Consider the following 20722-nt stretch of genomic DNA (forward strand, 5'->3'; position numbering starts at 1 on the left):
AATCATAATAGCTTTGCCAGTTAAATCTGATGACTTATAATATCTAACTAGCACTAACATGGTGGGCATTCTGGTGGGGGCAGGAGAAGGCCTTTTAAACTATTATAGTTAACTGACTTGAAATGGCTGTGTTTATTATCTGTTAAATAGGTCTTGCTAAACAGAAGTGTTAACTCCTTTTGTTGGTGTTGAAACCTGGTTGTTTAAATACCTGTTGTTCAAAGCAGTAGCATTGGTTCTTATTTCAAAAAGCAAAAACGCTTTGGAGAGTGTCAGATTGCTTTGATGTGTGGAATATGTGACTTTCATACACGTACCTTCTCTGTAGAAGCCCTATCCAATAATCGCTGAAGTTTGGTGGAAATATTTATATAATTTCAATTGATGTTGCATAAGGTAGTAACTGAGCAGCTCATCCTCCATAACAAATTAGTTACATGGCTTGAACTCTCCTCCGAGTCGGACACTATACAAGCTAAAACTGGATGAATTGGTAGTGTCAACACTTTCAACTGTTGGTTACCTGAACCAATGATACTCATATACAGATGACAAATTTTTACTGCCATTATAGAAAGTATAAGAATTGTAGAAAAACAGAGTAGATGATCTTGTTCAGTGCAAAGTAGCATCCCTATTATGGATTACATCCAAAATTGTCACTTAGAAAAAGTTGGTCAGAAAGTTAATTTGAGTTGGAGAACAAACTGTGTAAGTTACTGATGGCCATAATCAGATCTTGTTTAGTACTATTCCTTTTTTCTGGTTATGCTTGGTTTCAGTTGGTTTGTAAATATTGCCTCCAAAATTCATTAATAGACGGTTAACACTCGTAATAAGCAACCTATAATATATGTTACTTTTTTTTCCTGCTCTTCCTCCTGCTTTCCATAACCTTTTCCCGTAGAAGAAGAAGGAGGAGACTGTTCTATCAGTTAACTTGTGCCAGCGTTATAAGGAAAGGGTAGTGCGCCCAAGCTTTTTTTTTTCTTTTTAAGTAGTAAATACACTTTTGTCCTATGCAATAGAGGTTTTTAAAGCAGATAAAGATTTTTTTTTGTGTGCTGTTTCTGAAAGGACATGATGTTTGTAACAGACTTTGCTGCCTGTTCACCTGAGGTTCTATAGGCTATTTAAAATTTTATTTTGGATACAACCTTGATATTTTCATATTGATCACTTCAAAGAATTTTGATGTAATGTCCAGTGACCTAAACTGAGAGAATCTGCTATTTGGTAAAGCTTAGTCATTTAATACCAGTGCTGAACAAACATAATCACCTTTATGGGATTCCCCTCTCCCTCCCCAAAAGTGACAGTGAGAAAGAAGCAGTGTATTCTTATAGCCTAATAGTAGCTCATTATTCATTCTTTTTTTTTTTTTTTAATCAAAATTGTGATTTGGTTTTTGAACCAATTTAGAGAGCTCTTAGTAAGGAAGTTCTAAAAATTCTTACATTTTATGCATTCATTTTCACTCTCAAAATCTACATATTCTGAGCCATATTTTCTCTGGAGTAGTTCTGCTGGTATCAGGGAAATTCCAGTAGGGAGGAACTGGGCAGCCTGCATCAGCAGAGAAGCTTATGATGAACAGTTAAGGATTGGTCTCAAGATAACAGAGCACTTCTTGGAGTGGGGAGCTGGGAAGTCATAGCAAAGTTGATCCTTGCTTTGGGCACCAAGGAAGCAGTCTGGTCTTACCAGTTTTCCTATATATTGTCCAGTAGTGATGTTAAGCATTTTATCTATTGGACTCTGATTTCAGTTTCAAATAAACCAGGTTTCTAACTTAGGTGTGTGTGCAAATGATTACACATTCTCCCCYGCTCCCCCCCCTTTTTTAATATTCAATGGACTTGATAGGAAAGTTTCTTTGGGTGCAGAAAGCCTATTAAAAGACAAAAGGAAAATAAGACCTAAAACCTAGATCCAGATGCTCTAGGTAGACATTAAAGAAACAAATGCATGAAGCAGTGCATTACAGTAATCTCTAGTATGATCACAAATGCTGATATCTGCATATTTTCTTATAAATTGATATCCTTAAATCTTGGTGCTAATTTGCTGTTGCTAAATGCTCCAGTATTCATTAAATGAGGACTGTCAAAACAGACAAAAAACAGGTGGATTTTGAAATGTGAAAAAAGCGGTTGAGGAATCAAAACACCTGTGAAACAGTATGGTTGTGGTTTCAGAAAAGCCAAAGTGACTGAAAAAAGCCAAGTTAAATTAGTGGCCATACCTAAAATAGGCTTTTCCTGTAGGCGTCCAAGTGTGAAATCATTTGGTTAGAAAGGGTTAGTCTGGGAACATTGTGGCTGCTCTCTAGGAATACTTCTGGGCTCTCTAGCACTTTTGTAATGAGAGATTCTAACACTCCTGGTATCTCCTGTTGGGGAAAATACAAATCTATCCAACGAGTGTCCTTCTCTGCAGCAAACTTTCTGAAGGCAAGTCCTTCAGCATGCAGAGGAAGTTTTGGTTCACTTTAAGAGAAGTCCAGTTGGGAAGAGTTGGTTCACAGGGTGACAGCAGCAAGTATTTGTTCCTTATAGGGATATAAAATACCTTTACGTTTTCTGCTTCTGTAATTTGTTGGTCTGGAGAAGTGTTTGGGAAATATTTTGTTGTGGTGTCTGAGTTTTATAGCAGAAAAATTACAGTTGTGAAATAGTGTGAAAGTTTATTATTTCAATGGGTAATAGGAAAGATTATTACTGTAATGTTACTTGGTCATGTCTCTTCTGTTTACATTCATGTGCTGGGGTTTAAGTTAATACTGTTTTGGGAAACTGACTTTATATTTTTGGAAGTGGACAAAAAAAAAAATACCCTTGTGCTTGGTTTTCAGTACTGTAGTATTTGTGTCGAATTTTGAACAGTCATAGCATCAAACTTCTTTCCTTCACTGTTTTAAATTGTTGAGCAAAGTTTAAGGGCTTATTTAAGCACCTATTAAGCATAATTTCAGATGTGGAACTCTAACAGATACTTCTGTAAAATTATTATTCTACTGTACCCAACTGTATCATTTACAAACGTACATTTGTCAAAACTTAACTACGGGCGCATTTTTCTGGGAAAAATATTTGAAGTAGCAAAGTACGGATACACACTGGAGAAAAAAATTGCAGTCTGATAGCAAGAAAAAAAGACCAAAACCCTCCAAAAATGTGCAAAACTTATTTTAAAGGTCAGAAGAACTTTCACTCCTTCCCCTGCAAAATGTATATAAAAAGGACAAAGTGAAGTTATTAATGAATGAAGTGGAACTCAGTGGTGCTGTACTTAAACTCTGATTTAACAGCTTGCTGTAGTGCCTGTGTATCTAATTTCTAGTTTCTGCTGCTCTGGGGTTCTGACAGGCAARTTGCAGCTGTGACTCTGTTTCCCTTTTTGTTTATGTACCAGAGGCCAAAAGGTGTACAGTGTAGTTCTTTGCTTTGAACTTGTCTGAATTTAACATTCAAAGTTAGAAGGGCCATATGAGGGGTGTGCGTACTGTACTGTCCTGCATGTGTGAGAAGAATGTGATTCTGTAAATATCAGGAACATAAACTGGATGCCCATCTGCTAATTCCACATAAACTGTATAACTTATACATAACTATATAATGTATTAGTGTGGTATTTTCCCTAGTGGCATCTTGAAGAGCACCTAGGTATTTAATTCATACTGGAATCAAGGGAAGGTAGAGGCCTCAGCTGTCTCTGAAAATATATGCATTGTTTTTATTTTGGCTACCTGTCTGTTAAATGGGAATAACAGCAGTTCTCACTATCACAGTGTATGAAATAGATGAGTATTTTAAAGACAGTATTGCCAGTCTGCTGTATGCCTGACCATTTATGAGATCAGATTCTTTCTGATAAGTGCAATAGTGGCTCCATTTGATCCTCTAGTGATCAACAGAGCTAAAAGTGTAAGGTGGCTGGTCAATAATGATCCTGCAGGTAGCACCCTGTATTAGCAGAGTTAGAAGGCAAAGCATGGATCCAATAGGTGGTACAGCTGCATCTACTGTTGCTTGGCTTGCTGCTTCTGGACTAGAGTTCCTTTAAGATAGTTCTTGGGACTGATCTTATTTATCATTTTTATTGATATTTACTGCTTCCTGGGTGTCTTGTGATAGTCTGGTGTCCTGGAGAAGAACAGGAGATGATCTCACGACAGTGGTAAATGTGCCAGTTCTTTGCACATTAGATGAATTGATATGAAAAATGCTAGTGTATTAACTAAACTTGTTAATGAAGATAAGCTGTCAGACAATATGAGTTTAGAGAAGAATCTGTATTATATTTGAAGAACTTGCATGCTAGGATTTTAATAGAACAGCATCATGGTTAYGGACTTGTATTTTTGATGTCAGCTAATATTTTTATCAGTTAGAAATATGAGAGGGAAAGTAAGTGTATTAGCTGGTGTCTCAGTCACCCTGCCATCAGTGTGACATGGCTGTGAAGGTGACGCAGGCCAGGCACTTCCAGGGGACAGGAAGAGAGGCTGCTGGAACTGAATGGTGCTTTGAGGCCCCACCTGAAATACTGCAGTCTGACTATCAGTCTACTATACAGTCATTCTTGCTAGGATAGATTAATTCAATTTGGTAGATGCAGAGAAGGGTTGTGACCCTAGTCAGCTTGTGATCAAGCTGAAGACTTAATCTCCTGTGTTTTAACCTAATGAAACAAAAGCCAACAGGTGATTTATTAGGAAAAATACATGAGAGGGGGAGGCAGTGTAGATTGGCCTACTTTACCGTTGCTAGTTAAGATAAATGGTAATGTTAGCACAAACATAGGTAAACACTTGACCACAAGTGTTTCAGAGCACATTCAGAGCAAGAGCACAAGGAAAAACCTCGCTTCCAGCAGTGCAGTGAGATTCTGAAGCAGTGAGTGCAGTTCTGGCAAAAAAGCCAATTTTGAGAAGGACATGAAATGTTTTAGTTTTTGAAAGGAGATAAATGAGATGGCTGCATGCAATAGAAAGGGGCTGCTGGCCTCTGCTCTAGGCCCTTGCTTTCTGTGTTTCTATAGATGAGTGTTTCCAACAACGGTATCTGCAGGCAAAGCGGCAGCTCTTTAAAACTGAACAAAAGACCTCTCCTGAAGATGGAGCTGCTTGACAGTCTTTCCAGTGATACCATCTGAGCCAAAGATCAATACAACTTATGATCATACTTTGAGGTCTAGTTTTATGCATTTCATATACTGGTATGCAAGTCAGGAAATCTGCAGAGGAGGTCTGAGATGTAGTGCGACAGGTCAGAAAGTGACAGAAGAAATCAGCTGACAGCAAACATAGCACAGTGTGATACCTAGTAGAAACAATTGCCTTCTAACTCTTGCAAAAAAGACTAGCCTGGGTGCTGATCTGAATGTCTAGCCAAGAGGACAGAAAGCTTGCTGTGGTGAAGACTTGCAGCCTCATTTCACCTGAGTTGGAGTGGGAGCTCCCTGTAAGAAAAACTCCAGGGCGGATGGGTGCTTCAGGTTAACTTTCAAAACCGTCTAAGTGAGGGTGTGGGGTAACAGATATTGCTGGCTTTCGCTTTCTGGGATGTATTTGGAAGAGCCTGGATTTTTGCTGAACACAGTCTTTATTTGAGGCAACTGAGAAATGGCTCACTGTTTAACTGATGACTGTGAGGAGTGTCTGTGTGGTGGTAGGTGCTGGTAACAGTTTTGCAGAATTAGTCTGCAGTGGTGAGAGCTCCTATTACTTCAGGGAGAGTAGTGAAAGTTACTGGAAAGTTTAAGCAGGAAGAACCTAAGGGGGAAATCCGTTACTGCTTCCTGGGTATCTCGTGATGGTCTGGTGTCCTGGAGAAGGAACAGGAGATGATCTTATGACAGTGGTAAATGCACAGTTCTTTGCACATTAGATAAACTAGGGGAGCTGGCAAGTTCTTTTTGTACATTAGGCTTCTGCCATCAGATTCTTAGATAGCCTTTCTGTCCTTTATCTAATGTATTAGAAAGCCTGGCCCAGAGGCTTTCTAATAAAAGTTCTGTATCAAAATAGTCTTCTAAAAAATAAAATGAATATATAAAAAAAGATTTAATTTACATAAATATATGATTTATGTAAAATACATAACATCAATATGAATTCTAATAAAGTTATTCTAAAAATTGCACTTTTAATTTTGAAGAATGCTTTAGTTCTGGAAGGGCAGGATTCAAAAGACACCCCCCCCCCCAATAACCCCAAACCTTCAATGCTACTAGTGGAGTTAGAGGTACAGTAAAAAGATACAGTTTTCTCAAAATGGGTACTTCTGTGGGCTTTCTACTCCTTACCAACCTAAGCTTTACCAACAGCTGGGGTGGGGTGGGATGGGGGGGACAATAAGAAGTCAATTGCTCATAGAAATACCTTAAAATGTTGGTGTGAGATTCATACCTTTTATCCACTGTCTCTGGAGCAGGTGGAAGAGGAGTGGTAACTGAGAGCAAGAGCTGTGTTAACTTATGTAACTGTTCTGCTTGTTTCACTGGATATTGATAGACCTACTTGTGTTTTCCCTGGCTGGATTTTCATGCTATGGATGGGGCAGTTGCATCATATTGAGAAATATGGATTTTTCTTTGGAAAACCTATAGCTCTAATAACATCTGATTATTGTGAAGTGATTGTCAGAAGATGGCTAGCTGGTGGGGGCCAAGTCTGCTCCCTGCCTGCAAGTGGAATGAGAGACGGATTTTTTTTTTTYCCCCAAAGGAATCATAGAGGGAAACCTTGAAGAGTTACACAAGAAGTTTCAGCTAGAAGAATTTACAAACTGTAAGTAGAATCAACCAAGGGCAGGAGCGGTAAGCTGTGCTGGAAATACTTCATTATGTTGAAAAGCCCTAGCAGGAAGATAAAGCCTCCAAGGATTTTTTTTTTTTTTCATATTACTAAATAAAAATACATGATTTGTGCTTTCTGCTCACCTGTCTTGAGGAATCTGAACTACTGGCCAGGTGACTCATGCCTGGAGGAGGGAGTGCAGAGTCTGAGGCCTCAAGAAGTTGAGCCTGGGGCCCCCGGAGTCAGGAAAGATGCTCCAGAGAATGTGCCTGAGGACAGGTTAGGGCAATGCCAGATGCTGTTCTAATCTGAGATCTAACATGCATGTGGCCATCACAGCAATCTGTATTTCTAAACAAATACTGTAATGGCAGCAAGTAGGAGCAGTCTGGTAGGATTTGGAGCATATGTAAAAATGCTGGCTGTTAAGCTGTAAATAGTAGAAGCATAAATATAAGTCTCAAGTGACTTTTATCCAACACTAACAGATGGTAGAATGTCCACTTTTTTTTGGGGGGGGGGAAGATGTCATACCTGGCTTGAGCAATTGTGGAGACCGCAATTAGAGAAACAGAGGCATGCAAAAGAGCATATCTCTCTTGAGAAATATTTGGAAAAAGAGAGCATTTAGTTGCCAAAACTTGAATGAGAACAATCTCAGAAGTAAAGCAGCCAATTGAAGAAATTCACCTTTAACCTGTGGTATACAGCAGTTGAGAAGTAGTGTCTGAGACCAGCTGCAGAGGTAGAAATAGCACAGTATGTGTTGTTTCTGCTGTGGAGAGCGAGACTATCTGCTAACACGTATTTGCATGCATATCCGAGCTACTGAGGGCGGTGGCAGCTGGACTTGGAAAATGCAGGCTTGATAAGCAAAAAACATTACAACCACTTGACAGGCAGGGGTTCTGTGGCTTGCTCACTACATCTACAGCTGTGACTTATGTAGCAGGTAAAAATACCTAAATCTAGGAACATGCACTGGAGTTAGCATTTTGGAAGTATGATAGTGAGACTGCTGAGGGTGGGAGCAGTAGTGCCACAAAAGGTAGGTACAAATTACAGGGTACTTAACCATTTTTTTTCCTTCTCCTTCTCAGCAAAAGATGTTAATGGGAACATGGCAGACTAGGCAAAAGAATATTACACCGTCTCTTGAATCTAGTTTGTCCTTGGATGTTGTATAAAACTATTGAAATCAAAATGTATATAGCATTCTGTATTGAACCTACTACAGGCACTGCAAAGCAGTCAGTCTTGGAAAAGAGGCTGGTAACTTCTGAATTTTTAGAGAAAGGTGGATGGCAGAAGAAAGCAGCAATGAAAGCTTGAACTAGTTACCTGACTGAGCTTTGCATCATAGGGTAGACAGAATACAAACAAGACAGTAAGAAGCGAGTCTTGCGTTCCTCAGTGGAGTAGGAATAGCTATGCCTCTCCTCTGCCCTGTAAAGCACTTTCCACTTTCCCTCTGCCCACAGAGCTTTTCTCTTTTTTCCTGCTGAGAGTATTGAAATATTTTTGTGCATGGTGATAGTACGTGAAGAAGGAAGTTGGTTGTGGGATAAGTTTCCAGAATAACTGCTGGGGGGAGAAGGGGTTAAGAGGAAGACACCAAAAAGCATTTGAAAACTTGAACCAAAGTTAGAGACATTCCACACACCCATGTTACAGTAGATCATCTTGCAGTGTAAGAGTGAGCCTTGGATAAGAACTCCACTTTAAGCTAAGAAAGGAAGATATCCTTCAGATGAATTCTTGCCCTATGAACTAAAACAGAAAAGGGCTAATCTACTAAACCAGCGATATCACCTCTATAGCATTTGATTTACCTTGAATTTCTTAATAATAGTAACCAGGCATCACCTATTAAGCTTTTAAGATACAATGCAAATTACTRAATAAGACATGTTGTGGGCCAAACAAACACAGAAGAAAGCTCTTCCTGTAATCATCACATTTAGAAATATTCCACACAAGCAGAGTTCTTAGCTTTAATTAAATTTGTTAAATTACAAGAGCTTTGGTAATCAGATATATAATTTTGTCATGTATTTACAAAAGTCAAAGTTTTAATTTTATACTAGAGAGACCTTTCAAGTTTGGATAATTACCCTGGAAGTTCTACAGCAGCCACAGCTCCATTCTCTCAGCTTAGCTTGCTGGACTTCACAGTTCAGAGAACAGCAGAACAATTACACCTGTATTTTCTATTACAGTACTTTCCTCTATACTAACTGCAGGGGGCAAGTTCCAAAACTTGCTGGGGGTGATTTTATGCATAGCTTTTCTCTTAATCTTACCTCAATAGGATACATTAAAAATGAAAAAAAAAAAACAAAAAACCCACACACACCCCCCTTGTGGTATAGCTATTTACACTTACAGCAGCACAGAAATTTTAAGTGTTAAAAGATATTTTTTATATAAAAAAATTGTTTCCTATTATTTCCCTATAAAAAAGAAAAACCTAATGCAGAAGTATTCTTAAATTCCTTCCCCAACATATTCTGCAAACTTGCACTGTGTTTTAGGAAGACTTGAAATAAATAATTATGTAAAGATGATTTTGAAAATGCTGCCTGAAGGAAGACTGTAACAATCAGAATGGCAATATGCCATTAGTAACGCTCAGAAATGCAGCTATTTTGAGGTTAGCGCTTCTTGTGTTCACTTGGCTTTCTCTCTTCTGGCTGATTCATATCAACCCCAAAACAAAAATCATGAATAAGGTGCTTCATTTAGACATGGAAAATAGTCCTCAGTCCTGAAGAGGGTTGGAGGTTCATAGAGGGTCTGCTGCTGTCGTGATGAAGATGATTTCTGCAAATTAGATAAAGTTTATTTTTTGTCTTCTTAAAAAAGCAAGTTTCAGAACAAAGCTTGCAGAGCTAAAATGCAAAACAATAGATGCTCTAAGGGCATCCACAGAGAGGTGACTCTAATCATAGCTTAGAGGAGTCTGGCATATTCCTAATGCAAGTGAAGAAAAAATAAGCTTTGACTTTTCCCATCCTATCCCACTGACAGACTCAGTCTTGGAACATATAAAATATCCCAGCTTTGCAAGAGCCAAACAGGTAATCTTTTCCAGCTGTCTAGTCAATATGGTCTTCGTCCTTTCAAAGCCATATACTCTTGCCTTTCCTGCTCCAGCCTTCAGGTTCCTCAGCTGCTTCCTTTGATTTAGCCACAACGTGTATTCTCATTTACTTAGTTAAAGTCTTTATAGAAAACAAACCTGCAAAAAATCTTTGTTTCAAGAAGGTTGCCTCTCCTGCTGAGCTTCTTCATCAAGTATATGTTAGACTGTATGTACTACAACATAGAGTTAAAAATAGTATGGCAATAAATTGGAGAAAAGCTGAAAAATATGAACTGTATGTTGTTTTGCTACACTAAATAGTTGATGTAAAAAGGCAATATAACATGGACCATTATTGAYTAACTTGTCAGCCTTTCTGCACGTGAACAATGCTGCACTGCAACACGGAGCCAGTGTACATTTTTCAATATAGGATCTAAATAGAGGCCTTACAATCAAGATTTAAGTAATTAAAAAATGTTCTTTTGGGGCTCTTGGAAAGATTTCAATAAACCATTTTGCAGAGCTCTCAGTTTGTATGCAGAGCTCTTCAGGCACTGCTTTGCCCTTTGGGGTTGAAAAAAACTGGAGTCTTCACCAAAAATAAAGACAAACCAAACAGTATACTTGGACTTCAAAATGCTTTAACAGTGCCAAAATGAGGATATAAATAAGTATACCTAAGTAACAGCTAAGTGGATTTTTTCCAGTATCTAGGTAAGTTGAATACTACTTACCTTCAATATGAAATAATTTTTCTAGTTTATATAAAATTCTATTCATAGCAGGAAATTTGACTTTAAGGTTTGACTTTAAGGCCCGTTTGGAATTAAATCTGGCTAGAGATGTCAAGGACAGCAAGAAGGGCTTCTTCAAATACATCAGCAGCAAGAGGAAGACTAGGGAAAATGTGGGCCCTTTGCTGAATGGGGTGAGTGCCCTGGTGACGAAGGATGCAGAGAAGGCAGAGTTACTGAATGCCTTCTTTGCTTCAGTCTTTACTGCTCAGGCCAGCCCTCAGGAACCCCAGACCCTGGAGGCAAGAGAGAAAGTCTGGAGAGAGGAAGACTTTCCCTTGGTGGAGGAGGAGTGGGTTAGAGATCATTTAAGCAAACTTGACACCCACAAATCCATGGGCCCTGATGGGATGCACCCACGAGTGCTGAGGGAGCTGGCGGACATTATTGCTAAGCCACTCTCCATCATCTTTGAAAGGTCATGGAGAACAGGAGAGGTGCCCGAGGACTGGAAGAAAGCCAATGTCACCCCAGTCTTCAAAAAGGGCAAGAAGGAGGACCCAGGGAACTACAGGCCAGTCAGCCTCACCTCCATCCCTGGAAAGGTGATGGAGCAGCTCATCCTGGAAGCCATCTCCACGCATGTGGARGAAAAGAAGGTKATCAGGAGTAGTCAGCATGGCTTCACCAAGGGGAAATCATGCTTAACCAATCTGATAGCCTTCTCTGATGGAATGACCAGCTGGGTAGATGAGGGGAGAGCAGTGGATGTTGTCTCCCTTGACTTCAGCAAGGCTTTTGACACTGTCTCCCATAGCATCCTCATAGACAAGCTCAGGAAGTGTGGGCTGGATGAGTGGACAGCGAGGTGGATTGAGAAGTGGCTGAATGGCAGAGCTCAGAGAGTTGTGATCAGTGGCACAGAGTCTAGTTGGAGGCCTGTAGCTAGCGGTGTCCCCCAGGGGTCAGTACTGGGWCCARTMTTGTTCAACTTCTTCATCAGTGACCTGGATGAAGGCACAGAGGGCACCCTCAGCAAGTTTGCTGATGATACAAAACTGGGAGGAGTGGCTGATACACCAGAGGGCTGTGCTGCCATTCAAAGAGACCTGGACAGGCTGGAGAGGTGGGCAGAGAGGAACCTCATGAAGTTCAACAAAGGGAAGTGCAGGGTCCTGCACCTGGGGAGGAATAACTCCATGCACCAGTACAGGTTGGGGGCTGACCTGCTGGAAAGCAGCTCTGCCAAGAAGGACCTGGGAGTGCTGGTGGACASCAAGTTAAGCATGAGGCAGCAATGTGCCCTTGTGGCCAAGAAGGCCAATGGTSTCCTGGGSTGCATCAGGAAGAGTGTTGCCAGCAGGTCGAGGGAGGTGATTCTCCCCCTCTACTCAGCCCTGGTGAGGCCACATCTGGAGTACTGCATCCAGTTCTGGGCTCCCCAGTACAAGAGGGATGTGGCACTACTGGAGCAAGTCCAGCGAAGGGCCACAAAGATGATTAGGGGACTGGAGCATCTCTCTTATGAGGAAAGACTGAGAGAGCTTGGCCTGTTTAGCTTGGAGAAGAGAAGGCTGAGAGGAGATCTTATCAACGTGTACAAGTATCTTAAGGGAGGGTGTCGAGAGGATGGGACCAGACTCTTTTCAGTGGTGCCGAGCGACAGGACGCGAGGCAATGGGCACAAACTGAAACACAGACAATTCCATCTTAACATGAGGAAAAACTTTTTCACTGTGAGGGTGACAGAGCACTGGAACAGGTTGCCCAGAGAGGTGGTGGAGTCTCCTTCTCTGGAGATATTCAAAATGCGCCTGGATGCAATCCTGTACAATGTGCTCTAGGTGACCCTGCTTGAGCAGGGGGGTTGGACTAGATGATCTCCAGAGGTCCCTTCCAACCTCAGTGATTCTGTGATTCTGTGAAGGTTAAATACAATTTAAATGCCATAAATCCAACAGTTTAAAAAAGTCAAATTTCCTCATACTCCCCATACTCCTAACTTCTCTGAATTTGTTTTGCCATTCAAGTTGTAACAAAATTAAAAATGTAAACAAAGATGAAATTTGTTAGAAATAGTAGGTTTTATCTCTATTTTCTATATCAGGAGTTTTGACAAATGTAAAAACAGTCTTTGAAATTATGCCCTTCCTGCATACATGTAAATGTTGTACCTCTTCAATCACTGCCATGAATGTGTGAAGTCAGTTTTCCTTGCTTGCAAGGTGTTTTCTCACACAGCAACATAGGAGAGGAAATAAATAGTTTTAAAAACAGAATTTTGATTTCAATCTGGTGAGGAAATTCATAGCCAGGCACAGTACCCACAGTTGTCTGAGTACAGCTCCTAATACTAGGAGTCTTACAGAGCTCTACTTTTCATTGCTTGGTGAATACAAGGGCAGAATTTGGGGCAAAATCTGAAAGTGAGATTATGAATACACAGTTTAAGTAATACAAAATATATCCTGCATGTGAAGGACCAGACACAATTAACTGGGAAGAGAGCAAGAGGACTTGACTAAAATAAGAATTCTCTAGGCAAATGTCAGCTACACTGGAAATCATGAGATCAGTATAGCCCTTTCCAAAGGACTGATACATTGTCTGAGCTAGTTAAATGTTAGGCATGCACACTTTGATTCAGAGAAGGGTCCAGAAGCTTTTTTCTTACTGACATACCTGTGTTTGCTACTGAAAATAGATACCTTCCTATGGCATATTTAGTTCCACTGTGAAACAGTGAACTGCCTTTAAGTTATTCAATTAATACACCTAAGTTTGAGCATTCAGTTTATTGCTAGTCACACTCAAACCAAGAAACTCTTGGATGTGCCAAGTCCAGCTTGGTGACACTTTCAAAGACTTTCTACCTTACTAATTGTGGAAAAGCTGATGATAACCTGAACAAAACATTCCTATGCAACACTAACAATGCACTTTATTAGAATGATTGATTTTTTTTAATTTGAAGTCATTAGCACAACTATTTTTGTTAAAAAAAAAAAGGGGGGGGGGAAATACCATTGGAGATTTTCAAGGCTGTACCACAACCGCCACAATTTTTTTGTAACTGGCTTAGAAATAGCAGCTTTGGGTTGATTTTTCTTTTTTCTTTTTTTTTTTTTTTTAAATAAGAAAATTACTCTTATATCACTCTGAACTTAAACATGAAGGAAAATGAGGCAACAGGAAATTAACTAACTTGAAGCCTACACAGATACTAGCAGTGAGAAACAGGTTTCCTCAGCTCAGTCCTACCAAGACAATACATACTTTTCTTTCATACTTGTTTTTCTCTGCTGCCACATATGCTTGCAGTAGATAAGAACACAGATACTTAAACTGTTACAAAGTTGCTTTCATCTCCCTCTCCACAAACCTGCTTTATTTTAGCACTGTCACCAATATTATGAGACCTGAGCTACTACAGGATGATTACAGGAAAAGGTAAAAGAAAAAAATCTGGGTGCTGACAAGATGGAAGGAGTAATATTATATATGGTGTATTGGAAGGTAGTGTCAAGAAATGTCAGGTGTTCATACTAGGACCAGAAAGCAGGGTATTTTAAAACTGGGGCACAGTGTCAGTTTTTAAGGCTAGGTATGGCATTTTCTTGAAACATACTAGACAAAGCACTTCAAGTCTTCTGTAGAGAAACAGTCCACAAGTGGCAATGAAGAAAGGCAGAGAAACACTTTCCTTTTAGAAAAAATACAGTTCAGCAATCATTTAGGGACCTGTTAAATGTGGGTTGTGTATAAATAACATCTTAAAAATGTTGTGCAGCACAGCTTATCTTTTTCTTTTTTCCCTTTCTTTGTAACATTTCAGCAGTGACTATGTTAATGCAGTATAATACTTTAAAAGTTTTGTCTGTACAGGCTCTCCATGCTTGCTTTACATAGTATAAGAGATCAGGGAAACTTTTTTTAAGGTTTTGTTCATTACTTACTTCCTTTGTGCCTTTCATGTTCTCTTCTTCATGTATTCAGACTTACTTGGAAACATGACTAAAATCCTCATAAGAATTTATGATATTTGAGTTTGGGGTTTTTTGGATTAAGTCTGAGAATTTTGCAAAAATCCTAATGCAGCAGGTAAGTTTTAAATTCAGATATATGTGTAACACGCATTACTATTATTTTAATCATCCACACTCGTCAGCAGAGCAATTAAGCTGTTCACATGATAACAAAAGCATACTTACATTAAGGAAGGATGGTACGCTGATTGTGTGCAAGATTTTCTTGAATGTGCTTGGAAAAGTTCCAAGGTCTGTTTCTGCCTTTATGACCCGTTCTTCCATTCCAGCTACACAGTTCCCGATCATCTTCACAAAAGCCTGGATGAGAAGACAAGACAATCCATCTTATCTACTAATAAATTAAAAGAGGATTACATCTTGTAGGACAGTGGTGAAGAGTCCATTACCTGAATGATAAGAAGTCATAAAAACTCCATTATTTATTTCCCTTCCACCTACAACAAACCCAATCTACTTCTAGAAATTACTTGTGAGATACATAAAAGGCAGCAACAGCAGGTTAAATCTAATAAAACAATTGGTCTTTTTTTCCTATTCATCTTTCATATAACTAAGTTTTAAGGAAATTTAAAAGCATATAATTTGCAACAAGCTAATAGTTGCAACATAACATAGATATAGCTTACCTAACTGAAAACTGTTTTCACAGACTATATAAAAAGCATAAATTGTTGGCAATTAGCACACTTTCCAACTTATTTAGTGTTTTAGGTATACAAAAATTTAAACATTCAGAAAGTACAAGTGATCAATAATTAAATGTTATATTTTCAAGACAGTTGTGTATAACAGAAGAGGTTCCAGCATTCAGGCTTACTGTCCTTTGCCACTCTTTAAATCCACTTCTTCAGGAGTTCCAATTTCTATGGTAATAATAAGCAGGTACTTTCCTACATACAGCACTTCAACTCTGCAGCTTCAGCAAGAACCCCAAACAAAGTCTTGTATAACTTTGGTACTTATACCTGCTATTAGAAAAGCATTCAAGTGTCTTATACTGCCTGTATGAAGTTATGTTTAAATAGCCATTCTTTCTTTTTTATTTTTTACAGATAAGGAACTAAGTCAGAGAAAGTCAATTTTTCAGGAAGTCCATGGAAGAGAAAGACACTGAATCAACATCTCCTAAGACAAGACTAGAGTTGTGCCTTAACTCCTCACTAAGACGCACTTAAAACAGTCAACCCAGGCCTAGCAAGGTTAGCAACATGATTTTGAACAGCCAAGCCCTCCGAGGGACTCTCCCAACAATGGTATAACAGACAGACTAAAGCTCTCATTTCCCTATAAGTGGAATTTATATAAATGTATTGATTTTTACCAGTTTTTGCACAAGCTTGAGAGTCCATCATGCCAGAAAGATCTTCACCAAGCAGAGGCTCTTTGTGTTTTGCTACTTTGCAGTGAGTGATGCCAATCAAGTAGAATAGAGCCAAGGCTGTAGCTCAGTATGGACTAAGGAGTGAATGCCCATCATTTACTTTAGTTTTGATATCTAATGCATAGCAATGGTTTTCACACATATTACTGTGAGAAGAAAACAGCCCTCTATACATACGCGCACACACTGTGCTGCCATGCTGAAGTGGAAGGAGCGGTTTACAACCCTGAGTGCTACAGGCTTAACAGATTTGACTAAATTACTGTGTCTGACTCAAACTGCCAGTGTAAAATGTAGACTGGTGATAACTGCCTGTTCTTAAGAGGTGTCCATGTTTTAGTTCATAAAAGACTAAGGTGATATGGTAATGAATCCTGAGGAAAACACCAAATGCATTGCACTCCTCATTAGAATTGTTTGTATGTTCTTCCAGGCCCTATAAGAAATGTGCTGCTAGGAAATACAACTGCTTTATGTTTACACACTTATCTCTAGCTCATGAGGGCCCAGGCCTACAGGATTCCATGTATCCTCTGTGCTCACTGACATGATAGGAACCTCTCAACTTTCACTCTTTTGACCTACAGGCTAGAAAGTAAGAATGAAATTGTTCCTACAGCTGAAGTTTATCAGAAGTTTAATGTATGAGACACAACAAATTCCAACACAAAGCAAGCAGTATACCAGCAACTGAGTTCCTAAGTAGATGGACCAGATCTGACCTAATACAGCATTGTTCTAACAGCTGTCAAAGACGAATTACATAAATGACAAAACAGGAACAAACACACACACAAGCAAGTTAATCTATACAATGCAATAGTCATCCCTAATTCCGAGGAGACCTAAACACATTTGGATGGTAAGCACTTTTTGCATATGCTCAGCTCTCTCCAAACAGGCTTACTCTTCTCAGAACAAAGCTCCAAGCTTCACTACATTCAAATCACCTTGCTAATAAACTTTATTCTAGTGAAGGAGAAGACTAAATTTTGGATTAAAATATTGGAAGCAACATTACAAACAGATGAACCAGAATGCTCTATCTATTCACCCAGAACTTTAGCTGTATCCCTGGTAAAACTTTTAGGCTTCTCTAGCAGAGTATCTCAACAAACTACATTGAAGGCAGACTCCTGCGCAGGTTCTCCCTCTCAGCATGTTACTTAGAGACATTAATTATGACAGCTAATTATGACAGCTCATTCTGACTGCAGGATTTATTCAAAAAGCTGTATTGTGTTCTCCATGTAGTACCTCACAGACCACAGGTTGCTGTTACAGTGAAAATAAGATATCTTCTGAAAATGATAGCGGGGTATCCAAGTACCTTTTTGGGAACTCCCCTCTTCCTTCTCTTCCAACATTTAATCTAAGGAATAATAAAACTATATTGCAATTTAAATGTGCTGAAATACCAAGACAGAAATTTCCATAATTTCCACACTTCAGAATGACTGTAAGAAAACAACTTTTATTACACAGTGCAAAATTGAAAACTGCCACTTGTTTCTGAATAAAAAACACATCCACAAGCCTCAGAGACAGTTTGTAGAGTCATTCTCCCAAATGACCTTTTTACTTGAAAGCTAAGCTGTGTGCTAGTGACTAAACTAAACTATGCTTGAGTATATAGGTATCTGTCTGCATTTCTTATTGTACCAATAAATGTARCAGCAATCAGTAACATTCTTCTTTGGTCTGAGGGGTAGATGACTTCATTTTAGACAATCCTATTATCTGCTAAACTTATACTTGTTCTATAGCTTTTCTGGAATTGAAGGTTATTTTTCTTTAATTTTTATATTAAAAATCAAGTACAGATTCCATCTTTTGTACCTGCTTTCTGGATTCAAGTTTCTAATACTTCTTAGGATCTAGAAACTGGTCTCCTCAATTTTCTGTGACTGTTAGCAGGCCCTTTTATCAACAGCATGACAAGGATTTTAACACTGCTGCTTCTGTTATGCAGCAGCAGAATTTATGCTTCCATTTCACCTCATTTTGGTTAGTTTCTCTTGTTAATTCCTCTCTTCCACCTGCATGCAAAATATGAAAGTTTCTTGTTTTTTTTGCTTCAGACTTAGAAATTCAGCATCTTAGTCCTTAACATTCTTTGTTCTTATCTCACTGCTCTGGAGTATCAAGTTATGGTGACAGTCAGTGTAATTTAAATTTTTAACTACCTAGCTTTCTACTAAAAATTGAATCAAGGATCTGAAGTCACTTACAGTTCTGAAGTTTTACAAGGGATCAATATCCTTCTCATTCTACTAGTCTCAGAATAGCTTTGAAGATAGTAACTTTGAAAGATGCTACCAAAAAAGTGCTACTGCTATTACTTTCAGAAAAGAGGATGGCTRCCTTAATTCAAGCAATAAGTTGAAAAACAAGAACGCCTCCAGAAATTACTAATACTTTTTGTGTTCTCTACATTTACTAGCCCTGAAGTATTGAAGCTGGATCGGACATTGAGAGCAAAAGAGATCTGAAGCTCTAGAGAGGACCCCCCCCATCTATACACACACATAACAGCATATCATTAATTTTTATTCCCTAGTGAAAATGGGAACACACCTAAAATGTCAAATACATACCTCTAGTTTGTCAATCTTCCTGTATATATGTCTCATTTCTGTAGCTTTTGTGTAAATTTGAGGTATACTTTCATTGACAACTTGAGAGGAATCACTTCGAATCTAAAGATGATTCAAACAAATGATACAAAATTGACTGAAGTGGAATTGAAAACAAATCAGGAGAACTACAACAAAATGTAATGTACAATAAGACTAGAACTTAGTGTTTAAAGATAGGTGCATTATGCTAGGCAGAGAAATAGGAATGCAGTTGCATTTTAGCAATGCTGATATTATCCACGTTTCAGAGATTAAAAACCTAAAAGCCAACCAAGGGGACAGTGAATCAGCAGTAAAGTCAGGGGTTGGGATCAAAAATAAGAAATCCCACTCAAATTCTAACAACTTCAAGTAGAGCTTCATTCTTCAACTGCCTTTTAAGAATCAGGCATTTTGCGCCCAATCTGACATTACCCTTTCAATCAGACATGTTTTCTTAAAGATGGTCCAGAAAATATTTTTCTGTCGGTAGCACACTTTCTTTCATCTCTTCTCTGACTTGTTTTATTTCTGCCGTAAGCAGCAGAAGTAGACATATGTATACCAAAGTCTCCATAGAACAAAACTGCCAGTATGTGTATTTCTTCCCAGACAACAGAGGATCTTACTGAAGGTCTCTCTTCTTTTGGCTCAGCCAGAAAATACCTGGTCCATTTCTCATTTTGCTCAGTATCATAGATGTTGTAAGATCTATTGCAGTTACTAAAAATATCTCACACGTGGCACAGAAAGTGAAAATGCTGAACAAGTAACAATTTAAATCACATCCAGTTTTCTGTTATTTTTTCTTATAAGACAGTGAAAAGGGAGCTGTCTTCCCAATGAAAAGTAAGAAAAAGTCCCCTAAGACCAAATCTAATTTTGAAGGTTTGGCAACTCTGGTTAAACATTTAGATTGTAAACACATGCACAGATATCCTGTGCAGTTTTTAAAAGGAAAAGCACAACATCATATCATCCTTTTAAACATTTGTTGCTGCAGTGTTCAAAATGAGATTCCATGTACGTATGCACATGCACAGATAAATAAATACAATTATATAGCTACATGAGCATATCATTTTGCTCCTATATGAATGTTCAGCGGTTTTCATCCATGAGTTACCTATTTATCAAATGTGTTTTCATACTAGTATCTACCTGCCTATATATACTAAAGACTACCTTACGTCTTGGTCCCATTTTCAGACACAAAAATATTAAACTGTATTCTAACTATAAAAAACAAAGTTACATGCAAGTTATACATACCATGTCTAACATTCCCACAAATTCATCTACTCTGGTCAGCAAGTCTTCTAGACTCTTCTCTAAACTTTCTATCTGCAAAATACATTTCAATATTTAAAGACTTGAAAACACACAAAAACAAAGCAAAAAAATAGACAACAGCCAAACTAAAAAAACCAGCTTAACAGAAATTCCATTGCTTTGCCATTTTTAGCGACTTTAGACGCAAGTGACCAGGTATACCGGTTGATCTGTTCCTGCAAAAAGTATACGGAGGTGGGGTAAGCGGTGCAACGCGCGGAGCTCTGCCCCGGCGACCGCGCTGCTCTCCCGGAGCCAAGTCTCGCCGCTGCAGAAAGCTGCAGAAAGGCCCTGCCAAGCCCCAGGGCACGGCGCGGCCCCGCGCACCGCGCTTTGGTTGCGTGGCAAGCTCTCCGGAGCCGCATCAGGCAGCCCAGCCAGGGGAAACTGCCGAGCTGATGACGCGCAAATAATAATAATAACAATAATAAGGCATACTAAAAAAAAGGGGAGGGGTGGAAGGGGATAACCCCCCTATTCCGAGGCAGGGGGAGTCCAGCGGGCCGGGCCGCCGCCGCCGCTCACCTGAGCGCAGAAAGCGGCCCGGTCTGGCAGCAGGTAGGCGGAATAGGCGGCGGCAGTAGCGCTGAGCGACGCCTCCGCGGCGTCCCCCTCCTCATCCTCCTGCTCCCCGAGCCCCGAGGCGTTGCTGTGGCTCTGGGAGACGTTGCCGCTGTCGCCGCCGGGGCAGGCGCCCGCCGCCGCCGCCATGGCGCTG

General features: G+C 39.4%; 1 protein-coding gene and 1 long non-coding RNA gene across 2 annotated transcripts; one reads left to right on the plus strand and one right to left on the minus strand.

Annotated features, from left to right (window-relative positions):
* Window positions 1–8782: 8782 nt before the first annotated feature.
* On the minus strand, window positions 8783–20716 carry BLOC1S4 (biogenesis of lysosomal organelles complex 1 subunit 4). The gene is made up of 5 exons (XM_026079806.1): window positions 20530–20716; window positions 19945–20016; window positions 18652–18753; window positions 14836–14970; window positions 8783–9625 (listed from the first exon to the last, which is right to left on the minus strand). Exons 1-5 carry the CDS (start codon window positions 20713–20715, stop codon window positions 9524–9526), a joined length of 597 nt encoding a protein of 198 aa, XP_025935591.1. The 5' UTR covers window position 20716; the 3' UTR covers window positions 8783–9523.
* Window positions 14977–17881, plus strand: LOC112972780. The gene is made up of 2 exons (XR_003255781.1): window positions 14977–15171; window positions 15726–17881. It is a non-coding gene; the product is annotated as an uncharacterized LOC112972780 (long non-coding RNA).
* Window positions 20717–20722: the final 6 nt, after the last annotated feature.

This window comes from Apteryx rowi, unplaced genomic scaffold (genome assembly GCF_003343035.1).
Source record: "Apteryx rowi isolate R43461 unplaced genomic scaffold, aptRow1 scaffold_50, whole genome shotgun sequence".
Lineage (NCBI taxonomy): Eukaryota > Metazoa > Chordata > Aves > Apterygiformes > Apterygidae > Apteryx > Apteryx rowi.